This window comes from Moschus berezovskii, chromosome 7, assembly GCF_049115385.1.
Source record: "Moschus berezovskii isolate FMDL1 chromosome 7, NW_MosBer_1.0, whole genome shotgun sequence".
NCBI classification, from domain to species: domain Eukaryota; kingdom Metazoa; phylum Chordata; class Mammalia; order Artiodactyla; family Moschidae; genus Moschus; species Moschus berezovskii.
Genome location: NC_142466.1, coordinates 97,482,444 through 97,507,622, shown reverse-complemented (window position 1 = coordinate 97,507,622; position 25,179 = coordinate 97,482,444). Strand labels below are relative to the sequence as shown.

The 25,179-nt window shown below is 45.1% G+C and overlaps 1 protein-coding gene across 2 annotated transcripts in view; it reads right to left on the bottom strand.

The window, feature by feature from the left end:
- Positions 1 to 356: 356 nt before the first annotated feature.
- CDK20 (cyclin dependent kinase 20) overlaps positions 357 to 25,179 on the bottom strand; it is a 45,930-nt gene continuing 21,107 nt past the window's right edge. For both annotated transcript variants that reach the window (XM_088838190.1, XM_088838187.1), the window contains 6 exons: positions 22,792 to 23,001; positions 8,171 to 8,329; positions 6,579 to 6,789; positions 5,336 to 5,514; positions 5,117 to 5,244; positions 357 to 949 (listed from right to left, as the gene is read on the bottom strand). In XM_088838190.1, coding sequence (XP_088694316.1) covers positions 841 to 949; positions 5,117 to 5,244; positions 5,336 to 5,514; positions 6,579 to 6,789; positions 8,171 to 8,329; positions 22,792 to 23,001 — 996 coding nt within the window. In that variant the 3' untranslated portion in view covers positions 357 to 840. The remainder of the gene's footprint in view (positions 950 to 5,116; positions 5,245 to 5,335; positions 5,515 to 6,578; positions 6,790 to 8,170; positions 8,330 to 22,791; positions 23,002 to 25,179) is intronic.

The following is a 25,179-nucleotide window of genomic DNA, read 5'->3' as shown; positions in this document are numbered from 1 at the left end:
AGCGATATGGTGGAGCCGGGGAGGTGGGGGAAACAGGGATATAAGCAGCAGAGCTGGGGAGCCAGGCCTTGCTGGAGCCGGCCCTGGTTTTCACCTGCTGCCAGCTTCCCATGGTGCCAGGTCTACTTCTCAAGCCTGCACACTGCCCCTCTATGCTACTCTGTTTCCTTCTAATAAATTTCTTTTTTGGTGTTAGTGATCCAGCCTGCTGTTCCTATTGCCTGCAGTTAAGAACTCTAAGGACAGACCCGCTAAACCAGTCAGGGCTTCCATGTGGACCAACTCCAGAGGCATCATTTTCAAAATGCACAGAATGGTGCCCTGCAGCCATGCAATGTTGTGCCACAGAACTCATCTGTAGGACAGCCAGAGCTATTTATTAATGTGTCTAAAGCACATAACACAGACTAGGAAGATAAAAAAAATATTTACTTCATTAATTACATATTTGGACAACAAAAAACAATTATGTTACAATCTGAGTATTTTAAACCTGGGTTTTCTAGCACCCAAGGTCTTGCGTTCACTCTTCTTGGCTACTTACTATCTGAATAACCTTGGACAGTTTGTCTGATAGCTGGAAAATGGACTAACAGTGGGTTAACTACTCTTCTATTACATTTCAACTTCTTTGAAAAATACAGACAGTAATAGCTACACTTCATTGGCTTCTGGTGAGGATTTAAAAATGAAGTCACCTCACACACTTGTGTGGCCCACAGTAGGTATTTGAGAATCATTACTTCCTTTCCCGATGTTGATACAATAATTACTTTAGTCTCTGTATGCAGACAAGCCCCTCACCAACTGTGGTGACAATCTTCAGTTGATGCAGTCATCTTAGCCACACTGCACTTGGAAGTAATATGACCTCAGAATACTAGTTCCGATGTTTCTGGCTTCCACGCCTACAATGCTCATACTGTCACTCTCCACATGAGTAAATCCACTGTGAAGGAAGGGACATGCTGTATGTTAACTTTGGAAAAGGACAAATGTTTAAGTCATAAAGCTTTTACACGAAGATGGAGCTCAACCTTGTACGTACTCCACCTAGTCCACCCCATCTGTGAGCATGCTGGGCTTTGACTTGAGGACCTACGTTCATTTGTATCAAGCAGCATAAATCATCACATTCTTGAGTGTGATCGGTCTGAGGTCCTCCTGATGGTAGCTGCCTGAATCACAGTGATTCCAGCTACTCTAGAAACTTCTCCTGATATTGGATGAGGTCTGGGCAGGTCAGAGTCATTTCTCCAGAATTTAGAATTACCACCAATTCCTAACCAGTCTCAGTGAAGGAGATGTAACCGCAGGAGCCAATGGGGCCTTCAGTTTCCACAAAAACAATGCTGCTCTGCTGCACTATAAAAAAATGGAGCAAGTGTGTAGAGAACCAAACCAACACAGAAACAGAAGAACTAACCGACAAACAAAAACAGAAGGAACTTCCCGAGTTTCCCACCGAAGCCCAGCTTTTGTCTACAGATTGCTTCTGAAACAAGCTTTGGCTTTCATGAACTACCTTTCAGCTTAGAGTAAATCCCATGCTGACTTACTCAACTCAAAAGATTAATAAACCACTACAATACTGTAAAATAATTAGCCTCCAATTAAAATAAATAAATTAATTTTAAAAAACGCATCTTGGGGACTTCCCCTGTGGTCCAGTGGTTAAGCCTCTATGTTTCCACTGCGGAGGGCCCAGGTTCAATCCCTGGCCCGGGAACCAAGGTCCCATATACTGCTGGGTGCAGCCAAAAAAAAAAAAAGTTTTTTTTAATTAAATAAAAAACACATCTTGTGCAAACAACAACAACAAAAAGAGATTAATAACAAGAGTAGAATGTGGCAGTTTGCAGACTATGTCAGAAAACGGCAGGACTGGGTTGGAAAATTGCAGGACTGGCTGGTCTACGTGGGGCTGAGCAGGGCAACAACTGCTCCCTGATACAAGCAGTCAGTCAGCAGTCTCCTTGGTTTGTTAGCAAATAAGGTTGAACTAGCACCTATCTTCTTTCTTTTTCTCTTTATAGACTTCCTCTTCATCTTCCCCCACCCCCTCAACTCATCTTTAATAAATTTGCAGAACTCTGTAACTATCACTAAAACCCAGTTTTAAGAACATTTCCATTGGCCCAAAAAGATCTGTTGTAGCCATCTGCAGTAAATCCCATCCTACCCCCAACCCTGGACAGCAGTAATTAACCTGTTCCTATAGACTTGCCTTTTCTATATGTACCATGTTAAAGGAATCATTCAATATGTGACCTTACACATTTGGTTTCTTTCACCAGCACAATATGTTGGCAGTTCACCCACACATATGTCATATGCCATTCTTCTTTACGGCTGAATAACATTCCCCTGTATGGATGCACCATAGTGGATTTATCCATTTACCAGTTGATGGGCAACTGCACTGTTTGCACCTTTAGGGTTTTCTGAATAAATCTGCTGAGAACATTCAAGTATAAGTCTTTGTAGACATGTTTTATTTCTCCTAGGGGTATGCCGCTAGGTTTGCTATTAAATTTATGTTTAACACACCCGACTTCTTTGGAGAGTCAGAATATGTGTTCACAGATTATAATATTTTAGGAAACTGAAAAGCTCCTAAAAAAAGATAGATGAAATGCAGTCCACAGCTGCCCATCTTGTGGGGATCAGCACGGAGCTAGGTTGCTGGGTTTATGATTGCCAAATGAAGCCCTCAAAGAGAAATTACCACTTGCATCAACTAAGGATTTCTGAGGACTCTGTTATGAATTAGGAAAGAGCAGAATTCAAGGTTGTAATACATTCCAGGGTTCTGATTAAAGCACATTTATGTCACTAAGTATGCTACGCTCATTGAGAAAATGTCATTTCAGTGAATGGTTTACCATCCTATAAAATGGGTGTTAGTCACTTAGTCGTGTCTGACTCTTGTGACCTCATGGACTGTAGCCTGCCAGGGTCCTCTATCCATGGAATCCTCCAGGCATGAATAGCCATTCCCTTCTCCAGAGAATCTTTCTGATCCAGGGATCGAATCTGGGGCTCCTGTACTGCAGGTGAATTCTTTACCATCTGAGCCACCAGGGAAGCCTCAGAATAGCACAGTTTAAAAACATATATAAAACAGAAGTTTCTGGAACTTCCCTGGTGGCTCAGTGGTTAAGAATATGCTTGCCAACAATATAGGGGACACATGTTTGATTCCTGGTCCAGGAAGATCCAACATGCCAAAGGGCAACAAAGCTCGTGTGCCACAATTACTAAGCCCATACTTTAGAGCCTGAGCTCTGCAACAAGAGAAGCCACTGCAACTGGAAAAAGCCTGCAAGCAGCAATGAAGACACAGCACAGAGGTAAGTAAATAAATAGTAATTAAAAAAATAAGAAATTTCTAATTGTGCACAATGAATATTTCAGTGAATGAATGTGTTTTGCTTTGTGTGATGCATGTAGAGCAGTGTTTAAAAACGTGTAAAAAAGAAGTTTCTAGAAGTGCTACTTGCTTACTAAGTTGACAACAGTGTTATTTCAGTGAAAATATGTTCTAACCATTTAGTAATGATATAGGGAATTCTTTAAAGGCACATATAAAAAAGGAAAGGAAAAAAAAGCACATCTTGGGAGACCAGCATCGCTGGCAAGCTCTTCAGTCGCCTCCCTCCAGTGGCAACAAGTGTTTGTTCGCACATATGTCTCCTGCCACTGGAGGGAAAAAATCATTACTGAGGAGTCATGAGTGGATGTGGGACATGTAATCAGGGCCTCCATCAGCCTGAGGGGCTTGCTTCACTAAGGCTGGCCTGCGGCCCAGGTACAGACAGAACAGAGCAAGGCCACCTTTCCTGAGCACAGGGGAGGGTAGATAGCAACGTATTAGGGTCTTCAGTAGGAAATACACAGCCTCTCACGGCCTTCAGTGTGGAGACAGAATGTTATGGCTCTCAAACTCAGCAACAAGGTAGGTTTGTTATCCTAGAGTGGGTTGCCATTTCTTTCTCTAGGGGATCTTCCTGACCCAGGGATCAAACCTGGGTCTCCTGCATTGCAAGCAGAAGCTTTACCATCTGAGCTACTAGGGAAGCAGGTTTGTTATATAAATCTTTAATTGTAAAAATATTTAGTTTGGGGCATTATATATATTTTTTTATTAACACTGTTAAGATGTTTACCACAGGAGGCTAAATTAATCACATAACTCATGACAAGTAACTGATGGTTATGAAGGAGGTGTTATTGTAAGTAAGCCAGTGAAACAATCTGGAGGCCCTGTCCTTACTTTGCAGGACTTACTGTGATAAGAAAAAACATGTTATCCCCCAATTCTGGGCTGCTCTGGTAGGTCAGCTGGTGAAGAATCCACCTGCAATGCAGGAGACCCTGGTTCCTTTCCTGGGTCTGGAAGATCCCCTGGGGGAAGGGATAGGCTACCCACTCCAGTACTCTTGGGCTTCCCTGGTGGCTCAGGCAGTGAGAATTCACCTGCAATGCGGGAGGCCTGAGTTTGATCCCTGGGTTGAAAGATCCCCTGGAGGAGGGCATGGTAACCCACTCCAGTATTCTTGCCTGGAGAATCCCCAGGGACAGAGGAGCCTGGTGGGCTACAGTCCATGGGGTTGCAAAGAGTCAGACATGACGTGACTAAGCATAGCATCCCCAATTCTAATTGTAAACCAGAGCACAAAAATCACATTCTCTCCCAACTTTTACAGTCTTGCCCCTTTGGCCACCGAGGTTTGGTAAATGGACCTGGCATTGTGCAGGCTACAGAGGTGGGGTAAGGGCTGCATCCAGGCTGACCCCGGCTTCACTGTGCATCCCTGTGGGCCTTTGGGCAAAACCCACATCACTGATTTCATCTGGGAAATGTGGGTGATGCTAACTGCAGGTGGTGGCTTTGTATATTAAAGGAGATAATGCAAATGATGCATAGTGTAGCGTCTTTTTTAAAACCAGAGGATAAATATGAACAGTGACTTGCCTCAGGTCCCCATATAGGGAGGGGCAGGCTGGGCTAAGACCCCAAGTCCCATTCACATTCTTGCCAATGGTATCCTCTTGCTGGGAGGCCAGGAGAGGCCATTTTGTAAGTAACATTTAAAAAGTCAGAGGCAATTACCTGGCCCATCTGTGGGATCCACCAAGCAAATGATAGCAGCTCTTGAGGACGGGAAATTTATTTTCCTTGTTCCACATGTAGACTCGCAGGGAGAGGTCAAAGGAAGAGGTGATGACTCGAGTCTGGTCCTTGAAACGAAAAACCAAGTTAAGCAGGAATGTGGGCTCCAAGGCATGCAGCCACGAGGCCGGCAGCAGGCAGGCAAGGGGCCACACTCACCACCCACATGGCCGTGATGGGCCTCTGGTGGTCCTGAAAGGCCACCAGCTGCAGGCCGTGAATGGTGAAGAGCACCAGCTCTGAGCCGGACACCAGCAAGATCACCTGGGAGCCGTGGCCCTTCATGAGGTGAGGAGGCATCATGGTATCTGGCAGCAGGAAGCTCGCAATCTGTTGTACTTTTCGAAATAAAGGCACACAGACCGTCATGTCCTAGTAGCAGCTGGGGGTCTAGAACGGATATGCCTCACCTACAAGGATGTGGAATAACGAAAAGAGCAACGCTTTGTGTTGCATCCGCAGTCAATCCTGACCCATGCATCTACTCCCCTAGTCTACTGGTCATCAGCTCTCAAACGCTGATTATGTTGCTTTATAGGGAGACTGTGAGGTTCAAGGTGATATGCACATGGAAGTGACAGTATCTGGCCCATGGTACTATCCAGGCTTCCACCCTGCCTTCTACCCTTCCCATCTAAGACAGGGCGATATAAGACATGACCACATGAGAACTATGACATTTATGACATCTGCTGAAAACTACTGTTGAAGATTCTTTTATACTGTACAGCATTCCTTGTTAAAAAAAAAAATTTGATCATTTCCTTATGGAGTTTAGTTAGCACCAGGAAAATAAAATTACCTCTTTTGAAGAGTTCATGCGTTTTCTTGTATCAGACAAGGGATTATATTACACATCCTGTTTCCCTTTTTTTCCTCGGCTGCCAGGAAGCTCAGAGTAAAATTTATGGTCAAATGATGATAGGAAAACAAATGAATATAATACAAAGGAAAAAATGCTAAGGAACAAAGAAAAGGCCTCAGGGTGATGTGGGGTTTGGAAAACAGAGGAGACAGGAAAGGACAAAAATGTGGGTCTTATTTTCCTACTGGACCAGGAGCTCCTTAGGGAAGAGATAGCTGTGGCTTTTATTCATCTCTGTGTGCACTCAGGGCTGAGAGTGGTGACTCTGACACAGTTGTAAAAGGAGAGGAGGGGATGAATGGAAGCAGAGAAGGGAGAAGAGTGGACAGCAGTTAACCTCTGAATCCCACGGCCATGCAGAGGGCCCCAACACACAGCAAGGGTTCAACCAGTCCACCAGCACACAAAATCACAACTAGAAAACATTTGTGGGGTCACTATGATTCACTGAGAGGAAAGAAGAAGTCCCCCGAAGGAAACAGGAGGAATCTGTGCTTGAAGCACTGTAAGGCGTGGTGGTGACTCGGGGACCCTTACCGAGAATCTCCGCTCTATCCCTGCACTGCCTGGTCCCGAGCTCATAGGTGGTGATGACCAACTGCATGCCGTTGTCGTTTCTGTGCATCACCGTCAGCCTGGCTGCCTCGTCGGGGGCCCAGCAGGCTCTGGACGTCAGCCAGATGGGGAGAGCGGTGGAGGCAGGAGTCTCACCTTCCGACTGGCGCAGCAAGGACTGAGTGTAGAACACCTGGGGAAACAGCACCGCGCGTCTCGTCGCCGGTGAGGGAGACCTCTCCCACCAGGAGCACCCCGAAAGCCCCCGCTAGACCACATCCACGGTGACTGTACCGGGTCTCACAGGGTGCCTCATGTGGACCCGCCTTTCTCAAACGCCCTTACCTGGGAAAAAGAGGTTAACCCCACCCCATGTCTGGCCCTGCTGGAAAGATCTTGGCACACCAGTCTCAGTGAGGTCAGCATAATGGGTGAATCAAATAAATGGATTTTCTTTTCCTGAGTGCCTGTCATCATCTTGCTTCTGCCTTCAATGTCTTCCTCCATATTCCTTTCCTATCTTCTTGCAGTCTGGCTCCAAACCCCTTCTTGGTCCCTGGAACTGATTTGAGGCTGCCCACCGATCCTATGGCCTCTCTCCTTTGGCTGCCCTCCCTGACCCCTGGCCTCCCCCGACTCCCAGGTCCTGGCACTGCCAGTTCTGTCCAGCTTGGCCACTGCTTCTCTTTTTCTGTCCTTGCTCACCGACCCCAGTATGTCTCAAGACCCTCTCCAGCTGCCTGCTTTTTACTCTGGTCTAATTTTCCAATTCAGGCTTTCCGGGTGGCTCAGTGGTAGAGAATCCACCTGCCAATGTAGGAGACACAGAAGATGCAGGTTTGATCCCTGGGTTGGGTAAATCCTCTGGAGTAGGAAATGACAACCCACTCCACTATTCTTGCCTGGGAAATCCCATGAACAGAGGAGCCTGGCAGGCTACAATCCATGGTGTCACAAAGAGTTGGACACGACTGAACGACAAAGTTCATGGGTGTACCTGTGCATGTGCGCGCGCGCACACACACACTTTTCCAATTCAGACCCTGGCACTCAGCCTGAGCATCTCTGAGCCCATGAATCACTGGCAGAGGCAGCCGTTCTCACAGGCAAGCTGTGCATGGGCCCGCAGGTAATGAATCCAGTCCCCATGACGTCAGCGTCTCCTCCGTGCTGGTCCAGACACTGTCTTCCTTATTCTTGCTGAAGCCTGTTCTCAGGCCACCAGTACCTCATGAGCATTTCCACCAGAAGTCCCAAACCTTTTCAAAACTGAATTCTGTCATCTCCAGTCAGCTAGCTGAGCCCCTCCAGCCTGTGGGCAACACGGGAGCCTAGAAAGAACAGAGGCTCCTGGGCAAGGCCGCCATGGCTATCGGCTCAGTTGGTGGCCCTGAGAAGGCAGTCACTGCTGTGAAAGGTCACAGATGACTCATCACCACCCATGCAGGCTGCGGGGTTTGGTCCTACGTGAGAAGCTGCCCCCCCAGATGTACCCCAAAAGCCTAGGGCACAGGACCCACCACCCTGTGCACAAAGCCAGCCCCCTGAGGCAAGGGACACAGTCCGCCACTGACCTCGGGGCTCAGGTCTGAGTTCTGGGTTGACGCGAACACCCACTGCCCGTCAGGTGAGCAGAGGAGACTGGCAGGGTTGCCGGGAAACACGTTGACTCTGGAGAGCAGCTGCAGCCAGGGCACCGTAAGTGTGTAGACTGCCCCTTCAGCACAGGCGGCCTGCAAGCGACAGAACAAAAATGGGATTAAGAGCCAAAGAGAATCAGAAAGTGTCCGAGGAGATAAGCAAAGTCCTAAGAAACACAGAAATGAAGTTCCCACAGAAGAAAAGTCAAATCATTAACAGACTAACACTGAAAATCCATGTACAAGGACTTCCCTAGTGGTCCAGCGGTAAAGAGTCCGCCTTCCAATCCGCAGGGGACGTGGGTTTGAACCCTGACTGGGGAACTATGATCCCAAGTGCCACTGGGCAACTAAGCCGGAGCGCCGAAACTGCTGAGTCCATGTGTGTAACAAACACGTGGTGCAGTCAAAACAAACAAAATTCACGTACAATAGAACTTTCTGGAACTAAATCCTGGGGAAGTTGAGCTGGGACGGTCACCACAGACATATCACAATACAACTAACTACTAGGCTTTAAATATTTCAAAAAATCCTTTAGGGCTTTGATTTTTAAAACTCCAGTATCTAATAAGAGAAGTAAGGGTGGCACTAGACTTTTTCAACAGAAACACTGTGGCATAATATTTTCACAGAATTCAAGTAAAGCAAGAGCCAGGGATGCAGTCTCCAGCCAGCTCACTCTTCAAGCCCCTAGTCAACAGAACCACGACACTAATGCAAGAACTGCATTCGTGGGCCCTTCCTGGGGACCTGACCAGGGGATGGGCTTCATCAAATCACAATATACAATGAAAATATCGCCAAAAGAACTGGTGGTGTTATGAAATACATTAAAATGTAAATCAAAGAGCTAATTTAAAAAAAGGTAGACACAAGAGAAGAATAGGGTATAAATATTTTATGTTCTCAAAAAGCTGGAAATAATACATCTTTAAAAAGTGAGAAGGATCAAAACAGAATAACTCACTGATTGCCATGGGATTAAAGGAGTAAAGACAACAAATAAAACAGGTGACAGGCCTAAATAAGGAAAAAGGAGAAAGAAAGTGTTAAAGAAAACCAGGGCTTCCTTGGTGGTCCAGTGGCTAAGAATCCCCATTCCCAATGCAGAGGGCCTGGGTTTGATCTCCGTTCAGGGAACTAGATCCTGCATGCCTCGACTAGGAGTCCACATGCTGCAACTACAGATCTGAAGTGCCACAAGTCAGACTTGGTGCAGCCAAGCAAGGGCTTCCCAGGTGGTGCAGGGGTAAAGAATCCGTTTGCCAATGCAGGAGACACAAGAGACTTGGGTTTGATCCCTGGGTTGGGAAGATCCCCGGGAACAGGAAGTGGCAACCCACTCCAGTATTCTTGCCTGAGAATCCCATGGACAGAGGAGCCTGGCAGGCTGAACACATGCAGCCAAATAAAAGAAAAAGTTGCATTCTGCTGATGACATGATGGTGTGGAACATCTCTCCATGTGCTAATGACCATCTGATTCTATTCTTTTGAGAATGTTCAAACTACCACACAACTGCACTCATCACACATGCTAGCAAAGTAATGCTCAAAATTCTCCAAGCCAGGCTTCAACAATATATAAACTGTGAACTTCCAGATGTTCAAGCTGGATTTAGAAAAGGCAGAGAAACCAGAGATCAAATCGTCAACATCCGCTGGACCATCGAGAAAGCAAGAGAGTTCCAGAAAAACATCTGCTTCTGCTTTATTGACTATGCCAAAGTCTTTGTGTGGATCATAATAAACCGTGGAAAATTCTTAAACAGATAGGAATACCAGACCACCTGACCTGCCTCCTGAGAAATCTGTATGGAGGTCAAGAAGTAACAGGTAGAACTTAAACATGGAACAACAGACTGGTTCCAAATAGGAAAAGGAGTACGTCAAGGCTGTATAAAGGAGTACCCTGCTTATTTAACTTATATGCAGAGTACATCATGAGAAACGCTGGGCTGGAGGAAGCATAAGCTGGAATCAAGATTGCTGGGAAAAGTATCAATAACTTCAGATATGGAGATGACACCACCTTTATGGCAGAAACTGAAAAAGAGCTAAAGAGCCTTTTGATGAAAGTGAAAGGAGAGAGTGAAAAAGCCGGCTTAAAATTCAACATTCAGAAAACTAAGATCATGGCATCCAGTTCCATCACTTCATGGCAGATAGATGGGGAAACAATGGAAGCAGTGAGAGACTTTATTTTTTGGGCTTCAAAATCACTGCAGATGGTGACTGAAGCCATGAAATTAACAGACACTTGCTCCTTGGAAGAAAAGTTATGACCAACCTAGACAGCATGCTAAAAAGCAGAGACATTACTTTGCCAACAAAGGTCCGTCTAGCCAAAGCTATGGTTTTCCCAGTAGTCATGTATGGTTGTGAGAGTTGGACTATAAAGAAAGCTGAACGCTGAAGAATGGATGCTTTGAACTGTGGTATTGGAGAAGACTCTTGAAGAGTCCCTTGGACTTCAAGGAGATCCAACAAGTCCATTCCAAAGGAAATCAGTCCTAAATATTCATTTGAAGGACTGATGCTGAAGCTGAAACTCCAATACTATGGCCATATGATGTGAAGAACTGACTCATTGAAAAAGACCCTGATGCTGGAAAAGACTGAAGGCGGTAGGAGAAGGGGATGACAGAGGATGAGATGGTTGGATGGCATCACTGACTTGATGGATGAGTTTGAATAAGCTCCAGGAGTTGGTGATGGACAGGGAAGCCTGGCATGCTGCAGTCCATGGGGTCGCAAAGAGTCGGACATGACTGAGCAACTAAACTGAACTGAGGAGTGTTCAAATCCTTTGCGTAATTTAAAAGCTGGGTTGTGTCCTTTTTCCTGATTCGTACCAATTCTTTATATATTCTGGACACAGTCCTGTGTCATGTTTATATATGGGAAATGCATTATTCCAGTTTGAAGCTTGCCTTTTACTTTTCTTAACAACGTCTTCTAAAGAGTATAAGTTCTGAACTTAATGAAATAGAATTTGTTCATTTTTTATTACACAGCTAGTCCTTTGTGTGTCCTAAGAAATCATTACCTTTGAAAATTTTCTACTAATCTACTCCCCCCCAAAACAGTTAGAATCAATAGGTTGAACTTCCCTGGTGAGCCAGTGGCTAAGACTCTGCACTGCTAGTACAAGGGGCACAGATTTAATCCCTGGCTGGGGAAGGTCCTGCAAGCCGCACAGTGTGAGCGAAAAAGGAATAACATCTTTTTTTTCTTTTTTACCAAAGAATTAATAGGTAAATTTAGCAAGGCTGTTGGATACAGGTAACCATATAAAAGTCAAATGCACTTCTACGTATGTTTATATAGAAATTATTTCTATGTATGCTACATAGTGCATGCATGGCAATTTCTTTATAAATACAAAACCATACAATTCTCCTATTACTCTTGGTCTGCACCCTACCCACTCACGCAGCCTCAAGACAGAAGAGTCTTGAGTCAACAATGGTTTAATGGATGGGGGAGCTCACGTCTGAAGCAAGGCCCTTAAGTGACATTCTACCACATCCAGCAGGGAGCAGGCAGGAAGGACATGGCAGCAGTCTTCACTATTGAGGGGACAGTTGCTGTTGTTCAGTCACTCAGTTGTGTCCAGTTCTTTGCGACCCCATGGACTGCAGCACGCCAGGCTTCCTGTCCTTCACCATCTCCTGGAGCTTGCTCAAACTCATGTCCATTGAATCAGTGATGCAATCCAACCATCTCGGCTCTGTCATCCCCTTCTCCTCCTGTCTTCAATCTTTCCCAGTATCAGGGTCTTTTCCAATGAGTCAGTTCTTCCCATCAGGTGGCCAAAGTACTGGAGCTTCAGCTTTAGCATCAGTCCTTCTAATGAATATTCACGATTAATGTCCTTTAGGACTGACTGGTTTGATCCCCTTGCAGTCCAAGGGACTCTCAAGAGTCTTTTCCAACACCAGTTCAAAAGATCAGTGGTCTTCAGCCTTTAGGTCCAACTCTCACATGGCATGACTACTGGAAAAAACCATACCTTTGACTACACAGACCATTGGTGGCAAAGTAATGTCTCTGCTTTTTAATATGCTCTCTAGGTTGGTCACAGATTTTCTTCCAAGGAGCAAGTGCCTCTTAATTTCGTGGCTACAGTCACCATCTGCAGTGATTTTAGAGCCCAAGAAACTAAAGTCTCTCACTGTTTCCCCATCTATTTGACATGAAGTGATAGGACCAGATGCCATGATCTTATTTTTTTGAATGTTGAGTTTCTGCCATAAGGGTGGTATCATCTGCATATCTGAGGTTATTGATATTTCTCCCAGCAATCCTGATTCCAGCTTTTGCTTCCTCCAGCCCAGCGTTTCTCATGATATACTCCGCATATAAGTTAAATAAGCAGGGTAACAGTATACAGCCTTGACGTACTCCTTTTCCCATTTGGAACCAGTCTGTTGTTCCATGTCCAGTTCTAACTGATGCTTCTTGACCTGCATACAGATTTCTCAGGAGGCAGATCAGGTGGTTTGGTAGCCCCATCTCTTGAAGAATTTTCCACAGTTTGTTATGATCCACACAGTCAAAGGCTTTAGTGAAGTCAATGAAGCAGAAGTATGTTTTTCTGGAATTCTCTTTTTCTATGATCCAGCATATGTTGTCAAAGGTTGATCTCTGGTTCCTCTGCCTTTTCTAAATCCAGCTTGAATATCTGGAAGTTCTCGGTTCACGTACTGCTGAAACCTAGGTTGGAGAATTTTGAGCATTACTTTGCTAGCATGTGAGATGAGTGCAATTGTGGGGTAGTTTGAACATTCTTTGCCATTGCCCTTCTTTGGGATTGGAATGAAAACGGATCTTTTCCAGTCCTGTGGCCACTGCTGAGTTTTCCATATTTGCTGGGATACTGAATGCAGTTCTTTGATAGCATCATCTTTTAGGATTTTAAATAGCTCAGCTGGAATTCCATCACGTCTACTAGCTTTGTTCATAGTGATTCTTCCTAAGGCCCACTTGACTTCACACTCCAGGATGCCTAGATCTAGGTGAGTGACCACACCATCATGGTTATCTGGGTCATTAAGACATTTTTTATATAGTTCTTCTGTGTATTCTTGCCACCTCTTCTTAATATTTTCAGCTTCTGTTAGGTTCTTACCATTTCTGTCCTTTATTGTGCCCATCTTTGCATGAAATGTTCCCTTGGTAGCTCTAATTTTCTTGAAGAGATCGCTAGTCTTTCCCATTCTATTTTTTTCCTCTATTTCTTTGCAATGTTCACATAGGAAGGCTTTTTTATCTTTCCCTGCTATTGTTTGAAACTCTGCATTCAGATGGGTATGTCTTCCGTTTTCTCCTTTGCCTTTTGCTTTTCTCCTTTTCTCAGCTATTTCTAAGACCTCCTCAGATAACCATTGTGCCTTTTTGCATTTCTTTTTCTTGGGGATGGTTTTGATTGCTGCTTCCTGTACAATGTTACAAACCTCTGTCCATAGCTCTTCAGGCACTCTATTCGCTCTAATCCCTTGAATCTATTTGTCACTTCCCACTGTATAATCGTAAGGGATTTGATTTAAAGTGTAAGTGTTAGTTTCTCAGTCATGCCAGACTCTTTTGTGACCTCATGGACTGTAGCTCGCCAGACTCCTCTCTCCATGGGGCTCTCAAGGCAAGATTACTGGAGTGAATTGCTATTTCCTACTCCAGGGGATCTTCCTGACCCAGGGATCGAACTCGCATCTCCCACATTGAAGGCAGGTTCTTTACCGTCTGAGCCACCAGGGAAGCCCAGGATTGTCTTTATTCAGACTTAATAACACAGTTTACTCATTTCCCTGCTTTCCAGCCCTCTAGCATCCCACTCCTTGCTCTTTCCTTCCCCCCTTCTTTTTCTCTCCTGGCTGAAGACTGTGCTTTCCCAGGAAGGGCTTTATTATCAGCCTGATAATAAAAGTGCTCTCTGCTCAGGAGGCTTCTGCTTCATTCGAGCCTGTTTCTGTCCCTCGATACTCCTGCAACCCCTCCTGTCTGTGGTCCAGTTTATGGTCAGAATTATGGAATTGATTTAGATCATACCTTTATTGCCTAGTGGTTTTCCCTACTTTCTTCAATTTAAGTCTGAATTTTGCAATAAGGAGTTCATGATCTGAGCCATAGTCAGCTCCTGGTCTTGTTTTTGCTGACTATATAGAGCTTCTCCATCTTTGGCTGCAAAGAATATAATCACTCTGATTTCGGTGTTGACCATCTGGTGACGTCCATGTATAGGAGGGAGACCAATTACAGAGGTAACTGACATCAGGTTGGCTTGTCGGTTACCAGGGAAACCAGCAGAGGAGCCCGTCCCTTACCACCCCTTTGATAAGCTATCATGGAGAAGATGCTCTGATCTAAAGATTGGAATAATCAGTAACTGGAGGTGGGGGCAAGTATGTATGAGGGGGGAGGGTTGGTCATGTGAGTAGGTGTAGGTGAAGAAGGGACTGGTCAAGCAAAGGATGTACAGACAGCAAGAGAAGAGCCATTTTGGGTAGCATCATCATACAATTATTTATGTTCTATGGACAGAGGAGCCTGGTGGGCTACAGTCCATGGGGTCACTACTAGTCGGACAAGACTGAGCGACTTCACTTTCACTTTTCACTTTCATACATTGGAGAAGGAAATGGCAACCCACTCCAGTGTTCTTGCCTGGAGAATCCCAGGGATGGCGGAGCCTGGTGGGCTGCCGTCCATGGGGTCACACAGAGTCGGACACGACTGAAGTGACTTAGCAGCAGCAGCAGCAGCAATGAAAAAAAATTGGAAAAGTAAATTTTAAAACAACATTAAGGGATTTGCCTCATGGTCCAGTCATTAAAAATCTGCCTCCCCATGCAGGGGATGTGAGTTTGATCCCTGGTTGGGGAAGATCTTAAGATCCCACAGGCATGTGTGCTCAGTAACATCCAACTCTTTGGGAAGTGATAAGACTGTAGCCTGCCAGTTTCCTCTGTCCATGGAATTTCCCAGGCAGTAGTACTCGAGTGTCCACTTCCTGCTCCAGAGGATCTTCCTGAACCTAGGATCGAACCCATGTCTCCTGCATTGGGAGGTAGATTCTTAACCACTGCGTCACCAGGGAAGCCAAAAGATCCCACGTGCCTCACGGCATCTAAGTCCTTGCCCCATACACAACTAATGAGCTGGCAGGCTCTGGAGCCTGTACGCCACAAGTACTAATAGAGAGCAGCCCCTGTGCTACAACAAAGAGCCTGTGCACTGCAATGATGATCCATCCCAAGGACGGCAACTAAGACCCGGTGCAGTCAAAAATAAATGAAAATTTAAAAATAATATTAAACAGTATAAAAATGCTTGGAGCAGACTATATGTAAGTCCTGTTCACTTAAAACCACAAAACTTTGTTGAGAAAAATAAATGAAGGCCTATATAAATAGGGACATACATGCTGTATTCATGGCTTAGAAGACTGAATACTAAGGTGTTAGCTGTCCCCAAATCAATCTACAGATTCAAAATAACCAAAAACCCAGGAAGCAGTGTTATAGAAATCGACGAGCTGACTGGAAAAATTTTATGGAAATAGATATATTTTCAAAAAAAAAAAAAGGAAATGTGGGAGGTCATGACTTAATTAAAATCTGTGGGAAACAAGACCCTGTGTGACTGTCGTCAGGACAGACATACAGATCAGTGGAGACTGACCCACAAGTTTGACACTGATCACCCATGACACATTTGATCAGTTGATATTTTGACAAAACGAAGGTGATAATATAATTCGATGAAGAAAGTATGGTCTTCCCTGTAAGTTTTGAATGACCATTTATAAGTAAAAATGAACCCTGATGCTAACCTTGCACACAAATGTAATTTAACTTGAAATGAGCCACTGACCTAACAGCTTCCAAATAACCCGTGGAATGTATAAAAAGTCACACAAAGCTGAGTCAAGGTGTTAGGGTGCTGGGTTCTCATTTGAGAGCCCATTCAGGTCACTGTGGCTGCAGGGCTGAGGTTTCCCTGCCCACTGGCTGGCACCAGAGACCATCCCCGTTCCAGGCCCACCAACAACCTGGCAGCCAGCACAGGAGGCCCCCATGCCCTCACCCTCTGTCTCTGACTTCCTCTTCTGTGACCAGCCAGAGAAAATGCTCTGCCTTTAAAGAGCCCCCGGAAGTAGAGTGGGCCCACCCAGATCATCTCTCTTTAACCAGGTAACAGAAATGTCTCATGATGCATGTAGCTTTGACCATTTCTCCTTGAAATTCTACACATTATTTTTCAATATATATTTTAGACCATATTCTGAAATGCATTCAAAATTAGCCATGGGATTTTCCTGGTGGTTTAGTAGTTAAGATTCTGCACTCCTAATGCAGGGGGCACAGGTTTGATCCCTGGTTGGGGAACTAAGATCCCGAAAGCCACACCAGAAAAATGAGGCCAAAAAAAAAAAAAATTAGCCTTGCTGTATCTTCTTGGGAGGCTTACCTAATTATTATTCTAATATGAAATGACCCCTAAGATCCAGGAAAGACTTTCATCTTCCAGTCTTTTCGTCTAACATTACTAGCTGTATCAGCTTGCATCTGGTAACATCTCTAATGCCTATCATTTTCTCATCATTTTAATTCCAACCTTCCTTAAGTGTTTTGTTTTAGAGGAGTCTTGTATTAGTTTCCTTTGGCCACAGTAATAAGACAGGGTGGCTTATAAAAACAAAAATGTATTCTCTCACAGTTCTGGAGGGCAGAGGCCCCAAATCAAGATGCCAGCAGGGCTCTGCTTCCTCTGAAGGAAGACCAGAGTCAGTCACTCCTCCCTACTCCCTCAAGCCATTTCCAGAGCTGACTCCTAGAAGCTCGCCCTGCTCTCTCAGGAAAGTCTGATAATGAAACCAATGAATCTTTTCACATCCCCTCAGAGCATGTGTTTTGATATCATGAGTTTTGACAATGAGAACTAAAAATGCTGCCTGCCGTATCTGTAAACAAAGGATGTTGCAGCCATCAAGCCATCACATTACTGCCACCCACAATGGTGAGCCCTGAGGGGACTCAGGATGTGAAAACACAGGATACTGGCCCCAGACAGTGAAGGTTCATAAAATGAAAGTGAAAGTTGCTCAGTCTTTTCCGACTCTTTGCGACCCCATGGACTATACAGTCCATGGAATTCTCCAGGCTAGAATTCTGGAGTGGGTAGCCTTTCCCTTCTCCAGGGGATCTTCCCAACCCAGGTATTTTACCCAGGTCTCCCACATTGCAGGCGGATTCTTTACCAACTGAGCCACAAGGGAAGCCCACATCAAAGGAAGGTGCAAATCAAATGAACAATTCAGTAAGCCCAGACTCTTGCATTTTCCCATACATAGAAGAGTGTTAAATTCCTTTAGATATCATATCTGGTTTTCTTTAACTAACAGTAATCTTTTGATGTTCCAACCACCTGGTCATTTGTTGCAAAAAAATCCTATGTATCCTGGGTCCCACCCTTGCCTCTTTGGAATAGTTTTCTTAAGGTCATCTGAAATGCTGAATAAAACAAAACTCTCAACTTCCAGGTTGTGCTTATTTTTTTTTCCAGTTGACAATAACCAAGCCAAACTTTGGGTTGGGGTTGATCCTGCCCCCAGAGGGAAACCACAAGACACAGTGATCTTCCTCTTATGATTTAGAAGCTATATACTATTTTGGGAGTTAGGTGAGAGATAACTTTGCAAACTGCCTTATAAAGTATATGACTAATTGGTACATTTAATCTCGGACAGTTCAAGGAGCTTAGTAGACCTAGTTCCTCACAACCTTCTCCTAACCTGAATGGTGAAGTCATTGATTTTATTTCTACATATAAAATCCACAAGGTATTGTTGCTGCTGCTTTATACAGGTGATATTCGTTTAGATTTCCTAAGATTTACCATGGTTCTTGCTCAACAATCTTTCCTGCTTCTTCTGAAAATCCCCCTGTGATCACTCTCCCACTGCCTGAAGCAGTCTCATTACTATTACACTTAAGGTAGTTTTATTTTCCCTCACTGTTATTAAATAGATCAGTCTTAGGCTTCGATTATCTCAGCTCACTCTGATGGGTCTATGTGCAGATTTATTTTTATTTACCTTGCTTGGGGTTTGCAGGACCTTCTTGACCTTCATGGATTAATGTCCTTAGTCTATTGTGGAAAAATATCTACCATCTTGTCAAATGTTTCTTATGCCACCCCCAGCTTGATAGGGAAAGAAAGAGTAAAGGGACAGAGTAGGTCATAAAATAGTTAATTCCCACTAGGGGATTGTAAGTTGGGAGTTAATCATCACTCAAGAAAGCAAATTTGGTTAACCTCAAAACCAAACTGGCTTGCTTAGAGACAGAAGCATGAGACATGCCCCCAAAACTGCAAACCAGTGGTGGCACAAGACCACATCCTGCCCAGGGAGCTCAGCCAGCTGATGATCCCTAGGACATGCTCTCTGCACACATGAAAACAGTAACTTGTGAACCTAGCTGGACCATGTTCAGTTCAGTTCAGTCGCTCAGTCGTGTCCGACTCTCTGCGACCCCATGAATCACAGCACGCCAGGCCTAGAAAACTCCCCTGCTCAACCTGGAGGAGGAACCGATGATGGAAGCGTGACATCTATTCAAGGAAGATCTCCTCCTCCTCCTTATGTTTCCTTTGATTGTAAACCTATAGCCCACTAAGTTCTCAGGACACAGCGCTCTCTCGCTCATTTGCCTAAGCCTCGCAAGCACCCTATTCTAATAAATCACTTATCTATCACTTCACCCTTCGCTGGATTCTTTCTGCGTGGAGACATAAAAGATCAGGGCTCTTTGGAGCCCCATGAAATGACACTAAATGGTTTCACCCTGGACTCACCTACTCCTAAGGTATCAAATAAGCAAATACTAAAAATTTTCATGGGCCCTTTATGGTCTTGCTACTCCAAGTGCGGTCTGTTACCTGACAGCATCAATATCCTTAAGAAGCTCCTAAAAAATCTCAGGTATTCCCAGGGACCCACTGAATCAGAATCCTCATTTAAACGAGGTCCACAGGCAAATAACATCCCATTCAAGCCTGAGCAGCACTGGTCTCTGTCTCTCAGCCTATCTTCCACATTCACCACTCCTGATATCCCCACTGCATTCTACAGAATTACTTTTATCTTCCAGTTCACTAATTCTTCTATAATCTTAACTTCTTAATTGATACATATAACACCCACAGAAAATTGCACAAAACAGAAACATAAGAGCTCAGTAAATTATTACAAAGTAAATACTCATGTCACCACCCATGGCTCCCATGTCTTGGCTATTGTAAACGGTTCTGCAGTGAACATTAGGATACATGTATTCTTTTGCATAATGGTTTTCTTCAGGTGTATGCCCAAGACTGGAATTGCTCCATCATATTTTAAGTTGTATTTTTCAGTTTTTTAAGGAACCTCCATACTGTTCTCCATAGTGGTTGTGCCAATCTACATTCCCACCAAAACTGTAGGAGGGTTTCTTTTTCTCCACACGCTCTCCAGCATTTATTGTTTGTAGACTTTTTGATGATGGCTATTTTGACTGGTTTGAGGTGATATCTCACTGTACTTTTGATTTGTATTTCTCTGATAATTAGTGATACTGAGTACCTTATCATGTGCTTTTTGGCCTTTAGAATGTCTTCTTTGGAGAAATGTCTATCTAGGTCTTCTGCTCATTTTCTGATTGTTTTATGACAGAGAGACAGAGCAAGCTCCATGAGCCGTGGGCATATTTGGGGGATTATTCTCCCATTCTGTGGGCTGTCCATTTTGTTGATAATTTCCTTTGTTGTGCAGAAGCTTTTAGGTTTAATTACGTCCCATTTGTTTATTGTTGTTTTTATTTTCATTACTCTAGAAGGTGAATCCAAAAGGCTCTTGCTGTGATTTATGTCAGAGTGTTCTGCCTATGTTTTCCTCTTAAGAATTTTATAGGGTCTGGCCTGACATTTAGGTCTTTGATTCATTTTCAGTTTATTTTTGTGTATGGTGTTAGGGAGTGTTTTCATTATTTTACATGTAGCTGTCTAGTTTTCCCAACACCACTTATTGAAGAGACTGTCTTTTTTCCACTGTATATTCTTGCCTCCTTTGTCATTGGTGCATGGGTTTATCTCTGGGCTTTCTATTTTGTTCCATTAATCTATATTCCTGTTTCTGTACAAGTCCCATACTATGTTGCTTTGAAGTTAGTCTGAGGTCAGGGAATCTGATTCCTCCAGCTCCCTTTTTCTTTTTCAAGATTACTTTGACTATTTCAAGGTCTTCTGTGTTTCTATATAAATTAAAAAAATTTTGCTCTAGTTTTGTGAAAAACTGGTAGTTTGTTAAGGATTGCACCAAATCTCTAGATTGCCTTGGGTGGGTCATATTATCTTATCTCTACTTCTCTCTGAAAGTGAAAGTTGCTCAGTGTCCCACTCTTTGCGACCCCATGGACTATCCAGTCCACGGAATTCTCTAGGCCAGAATGCTGGAGTGGGTAGTCTTTCCCTTCTCCAGGGGATCTTCCCAACCCAGGGATAGAACCCAGGTCTCCTGCATTGCAGGTGGATTCTTTAACAGCTGAGCCACAAAGGAAGCCCAAGAATATACACCACTGGTAGTTTGGTAAGGACAGCAATGAATCTGGAGAAGGCAATGGCAACCCACTCCAGTACTCTTGCCTGGAGAATCCCATGGACGGAGGAGCCTGGTAGGCTATAGTCCATGGGGTTGCGAAGAGTTGGACACGACTGAGCGACTTCACTTTCACTTTTCACTTTCACACATTGGAGAAGGAAATGGCAACCCACTCCAGTATTCTTGCCTGGAGAATCCCAGGGATGGAGGAGCCTGGTGGGCTGCCATCTATGGAGTCGCACAGAGTCAGATACGACTGATGTGACTTAGCAGCAGCAGCAGCACTGAATCTGCAGATTGCCTTGGGTAGGTCATGTTATCTTATGGCTACTGATCTCTGCTACTGCTAAGTCACTTCAGTCGTGTCCAACTCTGTGTGACCCCATAGACGGAAGCCCACCAGGCTCCCCCATCCCTGGGATTCTCCAGGCAAGAACACTAGAGTGGGTTGCCATTTCCTTCTCCAATGTGTGAAAGTGAAAGTGAAGTCACTCAGTCATGTCCGACCCTTAGCGACCCCACGGACTGCAGCCTACCAGGTTCCTCCATCCATGGGATTTTCCAGGCAAGAGTACTGGAGTGGCTTGCCATTGCCTTCTCTAAGGGAGTGCTAAACACTGTATTTGAAAAGAGAAGCATGGGGAGTCTTATCTTTCTCTAGAAAGGATTTTCATTTACGACCACCAGGTAATTGGGCAGCTGCAGCCACTGCAGGGATTGTTTATTTTCAGACCCTCCCCCACAACTCTCAGGTTCCAACATTCGATAACACACCCAATGTAAGAGGATTCACAGGGCTCCAATCCTTGATGGCCCTGCACTCCAACCTTTATCTACTTGGCTATCTTTCTGCTCAGCTCCTTGGCTTTGGAGTAAACATCTCCAGAACAAAAGCAGCCCCAGTGTAAGGCTCAGCACTTTGTTTTCTGCCATCTTCTGAATCTTGGCCTAGACCGTTTGCTATTTTTAGCTCTCTGACTTTATATTCTAACTTTCCTAACTGTCCTTCACCAACAAGGAAGTGTGAATCACGTGGTCTGTCATTCCCTGGAGAGAACTACAGTGGCCTCCTCTTCCTCTATACAATATATTCTCAAACTGCTCTGGAGGTATTAATTACACTTATTCCAAAGTCTCCTTTAAACAACTACAGAGTTATTTATATGAAATATGTTTCATCAGGTCTTACTGCTTTGTTCATGAGCTTAGTTCCTTTACAGAATTAGTCCTGTTTACATATGAAACTGTTCCTGGGGGTCTGTTCATCTTGGTATTTGGGAGGCCAGCTTGTCCACACTCTCAAAGACCTCCTTCCCTTTAGGAGGAAGATACTGCTGCCAGGTGAGAGTCGACTTACACCCACTTTCACCATTTCTCTCTGGTCAAATGCTCCCTCGCAATACCCAAGAATCACCTCCAAACCAAATGCCCTGGCAACAGAAGGCCTTCATCAACGCAGGCAAATGCTTGCATTCTGTCGAACATGCCTCAGTTTTCCTTTGCGTTGGGCCCTTGCTGAGACTTGAAAGGGGGAGAGAAGGGTGAGAATGCAGTAGTGAGAAGTAACCAGAAGCAGAAGAAAGACTATGAGCAGGACCAGGAGACAGGAAGGCAGGGGCCTGTGGACAGGAAGGCAGCGGCAGCCCATGGGGCTGGACCTCACTGTGAGAGGGTGAGAGGTTGCAGAGACAGGTCCAGGGAGCAGGCTGTGGCATGTCAGAACTGAAGGCGGATGTGGAGTCTGCCCTCCACGTGGCAGGCAAGGAGGAGCGGGGGGGACCAAGCAGAATAACGAGGTCACTTGGTCTGCCACATGGAGGGCCTGGCTTGAGGTGCCACCTGACATGGTGGTCTGGTGCCAGGTCCACAGATGCTGGGAAACAGGAAAGGCTCCTAGGAGCCGGGTTACTCACCAGCAAGAGGGGGCCCTCCGGAATGTCACAGGCCTCCAGTGCAGATGAATACATGGGCAGCAAGAAGGCGGCTTGCTCACACCCGTTCTCTGCTTCCCATACTTTGATCAGTCCCCGCTCGTCCACAGTGACAACCAGTTGCAGTCGAGGGTAGGTCACCAGATTCACCAGAGCAGCAGACTGTACAGGGCTCGACCAGAGCTCCATGCCCTGGGCAACAACAAAATGAATGTAACAACTCACACAGGGCTCATTTATGTCCTAAACACTTACTAGTTTCATTCATTCAGCCATCACCCAGGGCACGCTGGGCGCGTGCAGGATGAGGGGTGTGATCCCCATCCTTACAGGTTGCACAGCACGATACAGGATACAACACAAAAGCAATGCTCCCCTGGACTGCCCTGGGGGCCCAGTAGCTAAGAATCTGCCTGCCAATGCAGAGGAGATGGGTCTGATTCCTGGTCTGGGAAGATTCCACATGCCATAGGGAAACTAAGCTCACATGCCACAACTACTGAAGCCTGCGCACCCTTAGAGCCTACTTGGCAACAAGAGAAGATCATGCAGCAATGAAGACCCAGCACAGCCAAAAACAAAATAAATAATAGATAAAATTCATTAAAAAAAAAAAAAAAGTAACGTTCTACCACAAAGGAGACATTTGTCCTAGCGGAGAGCAGTGGCTGAGGGTGGGTGCGGAGACTGCCTGGGGCTAGAGCCACGGCCAGGAGGACTGAAGGTGGGGTCTGGGGTGCACACTGGGATGTCTGAAGCACTCCCAGTGGCCAACTATGGCTTAACTGAGGAAGGCCGCACAGCGGGGCAGGACCAGCACTGCCCCCCACCCTGCCCTGGACTGGAAGCTGTACTCAGGACCTGAGTTCCAGACGGAACTTCCACACAGAGCATCTCACTCGGTCCCCAGGAGCCCAAGTTGACAGATAAGCTAATTTAGGCTCATGGATGCGTTTCTGCTGAATAATTGCAGCTGCCCTGCTCAGAACACGCCCTTCCCATCGGGGTGCCCAGTGGTGCTACCACGGGCCGGGCCTGGCCAAGGTCCATGCCCTGTCATGGCCATTAGCACAGAGAAGAAAAACTGGTCTGAGATGGGTTGACTCCCAGCTCCACGGTCTCTCCCAGGATTCTGAAAGCTAGAAGAGTGAGGTAAAGAGCAGGCCCTCGGCATATTAACAAAGGGCATCAGAGAACCAATCCTCTAGTCGTTGTTTCAGAGTTTTCCAGAGCTGCGACAAGGTTTTTTTTTTTTTCTTCCAATTTGTAGTTATTATGGTCCTTTTTGTATCAGGTGTTATCATGTTAGCACAATCTTTTCCCAGTCATGATATCCCAGTATTCTTCCTTTCTTTTCTTTCTTCCCCCTCACATCAACATATCAACAGTTGATTCTGTTGCTGGAACAGCTAACAAGACCATCACTAGCAGAAACTCTGCACTGGTGACTGGCTCTTGTCAAGTAGGTCTCGGAGACCACACATGACTCCCCAGCGGCCAGTGGTATGGAAGTAGGCAAAGTAGCAGTTGAACTCCCCTTCTCATGTCAGAATCGAAAGCAGTGACCAGGGGAACAGAGCACGGAAACGGGCTACATATTGCATGACTCCAACCGAATGACTGAACGTTTTAAAAATAAAGTAAGATTGGCGATGTCCTCACAAGAGGGATTAAGATAGGGAAGCAGGGAGAATGGATGCAGAGTGGTCTACCCTATAATAAACGGACCACAGTAGAGTTCAACCACGGCGTATACCCAAACCCAGCCTACTGCCCATTTTTGAATTTTAGTTAAAGGAAAAAAACAATTAAAGAGCATTTCATGACACTTGAAAACAACATGAAACTCACATTTGAGTGTCCATAAATAGTTATACTGGAACACAGCCACTCCCTTCTGTTTACCTGTTATCTGTGGCTGCTTTTGCATTACAGCCACAGAGTTAAGTTGTTGCAGAATCACATGGTTTACAATGCTTGAAATATTTGCTTCCAGAGAAAGTAAAGGTCTTACAGAAAGGTCTGCTGACCCCTGCACCAAAGCTCTTTCTATTCAAGTCAAGATCTTTTTGATTTGCCAACTATGGAACCTCTCAGCCTTTGGGTCGCATTCCTGCCCAAGATCCCTAACCTACTAAGCCTGCAAGGTCTCATGTCCACAGCCTGAGGCAGGTGTCTTTCAGGGCAACACAACTGCAATGAGACAGAAACCAGCTACATGCACCCATGGTCACCAGAGGCCTTCACTTGGAACTATGTCAAACATCATGGCACATATATGAGGAAAATAAAGCACATGGAAGAGAAGAATCCGTGATAAACAACTGAAAAACTGACTATGGAGGAAAGACATACGATGCAAATAACTGT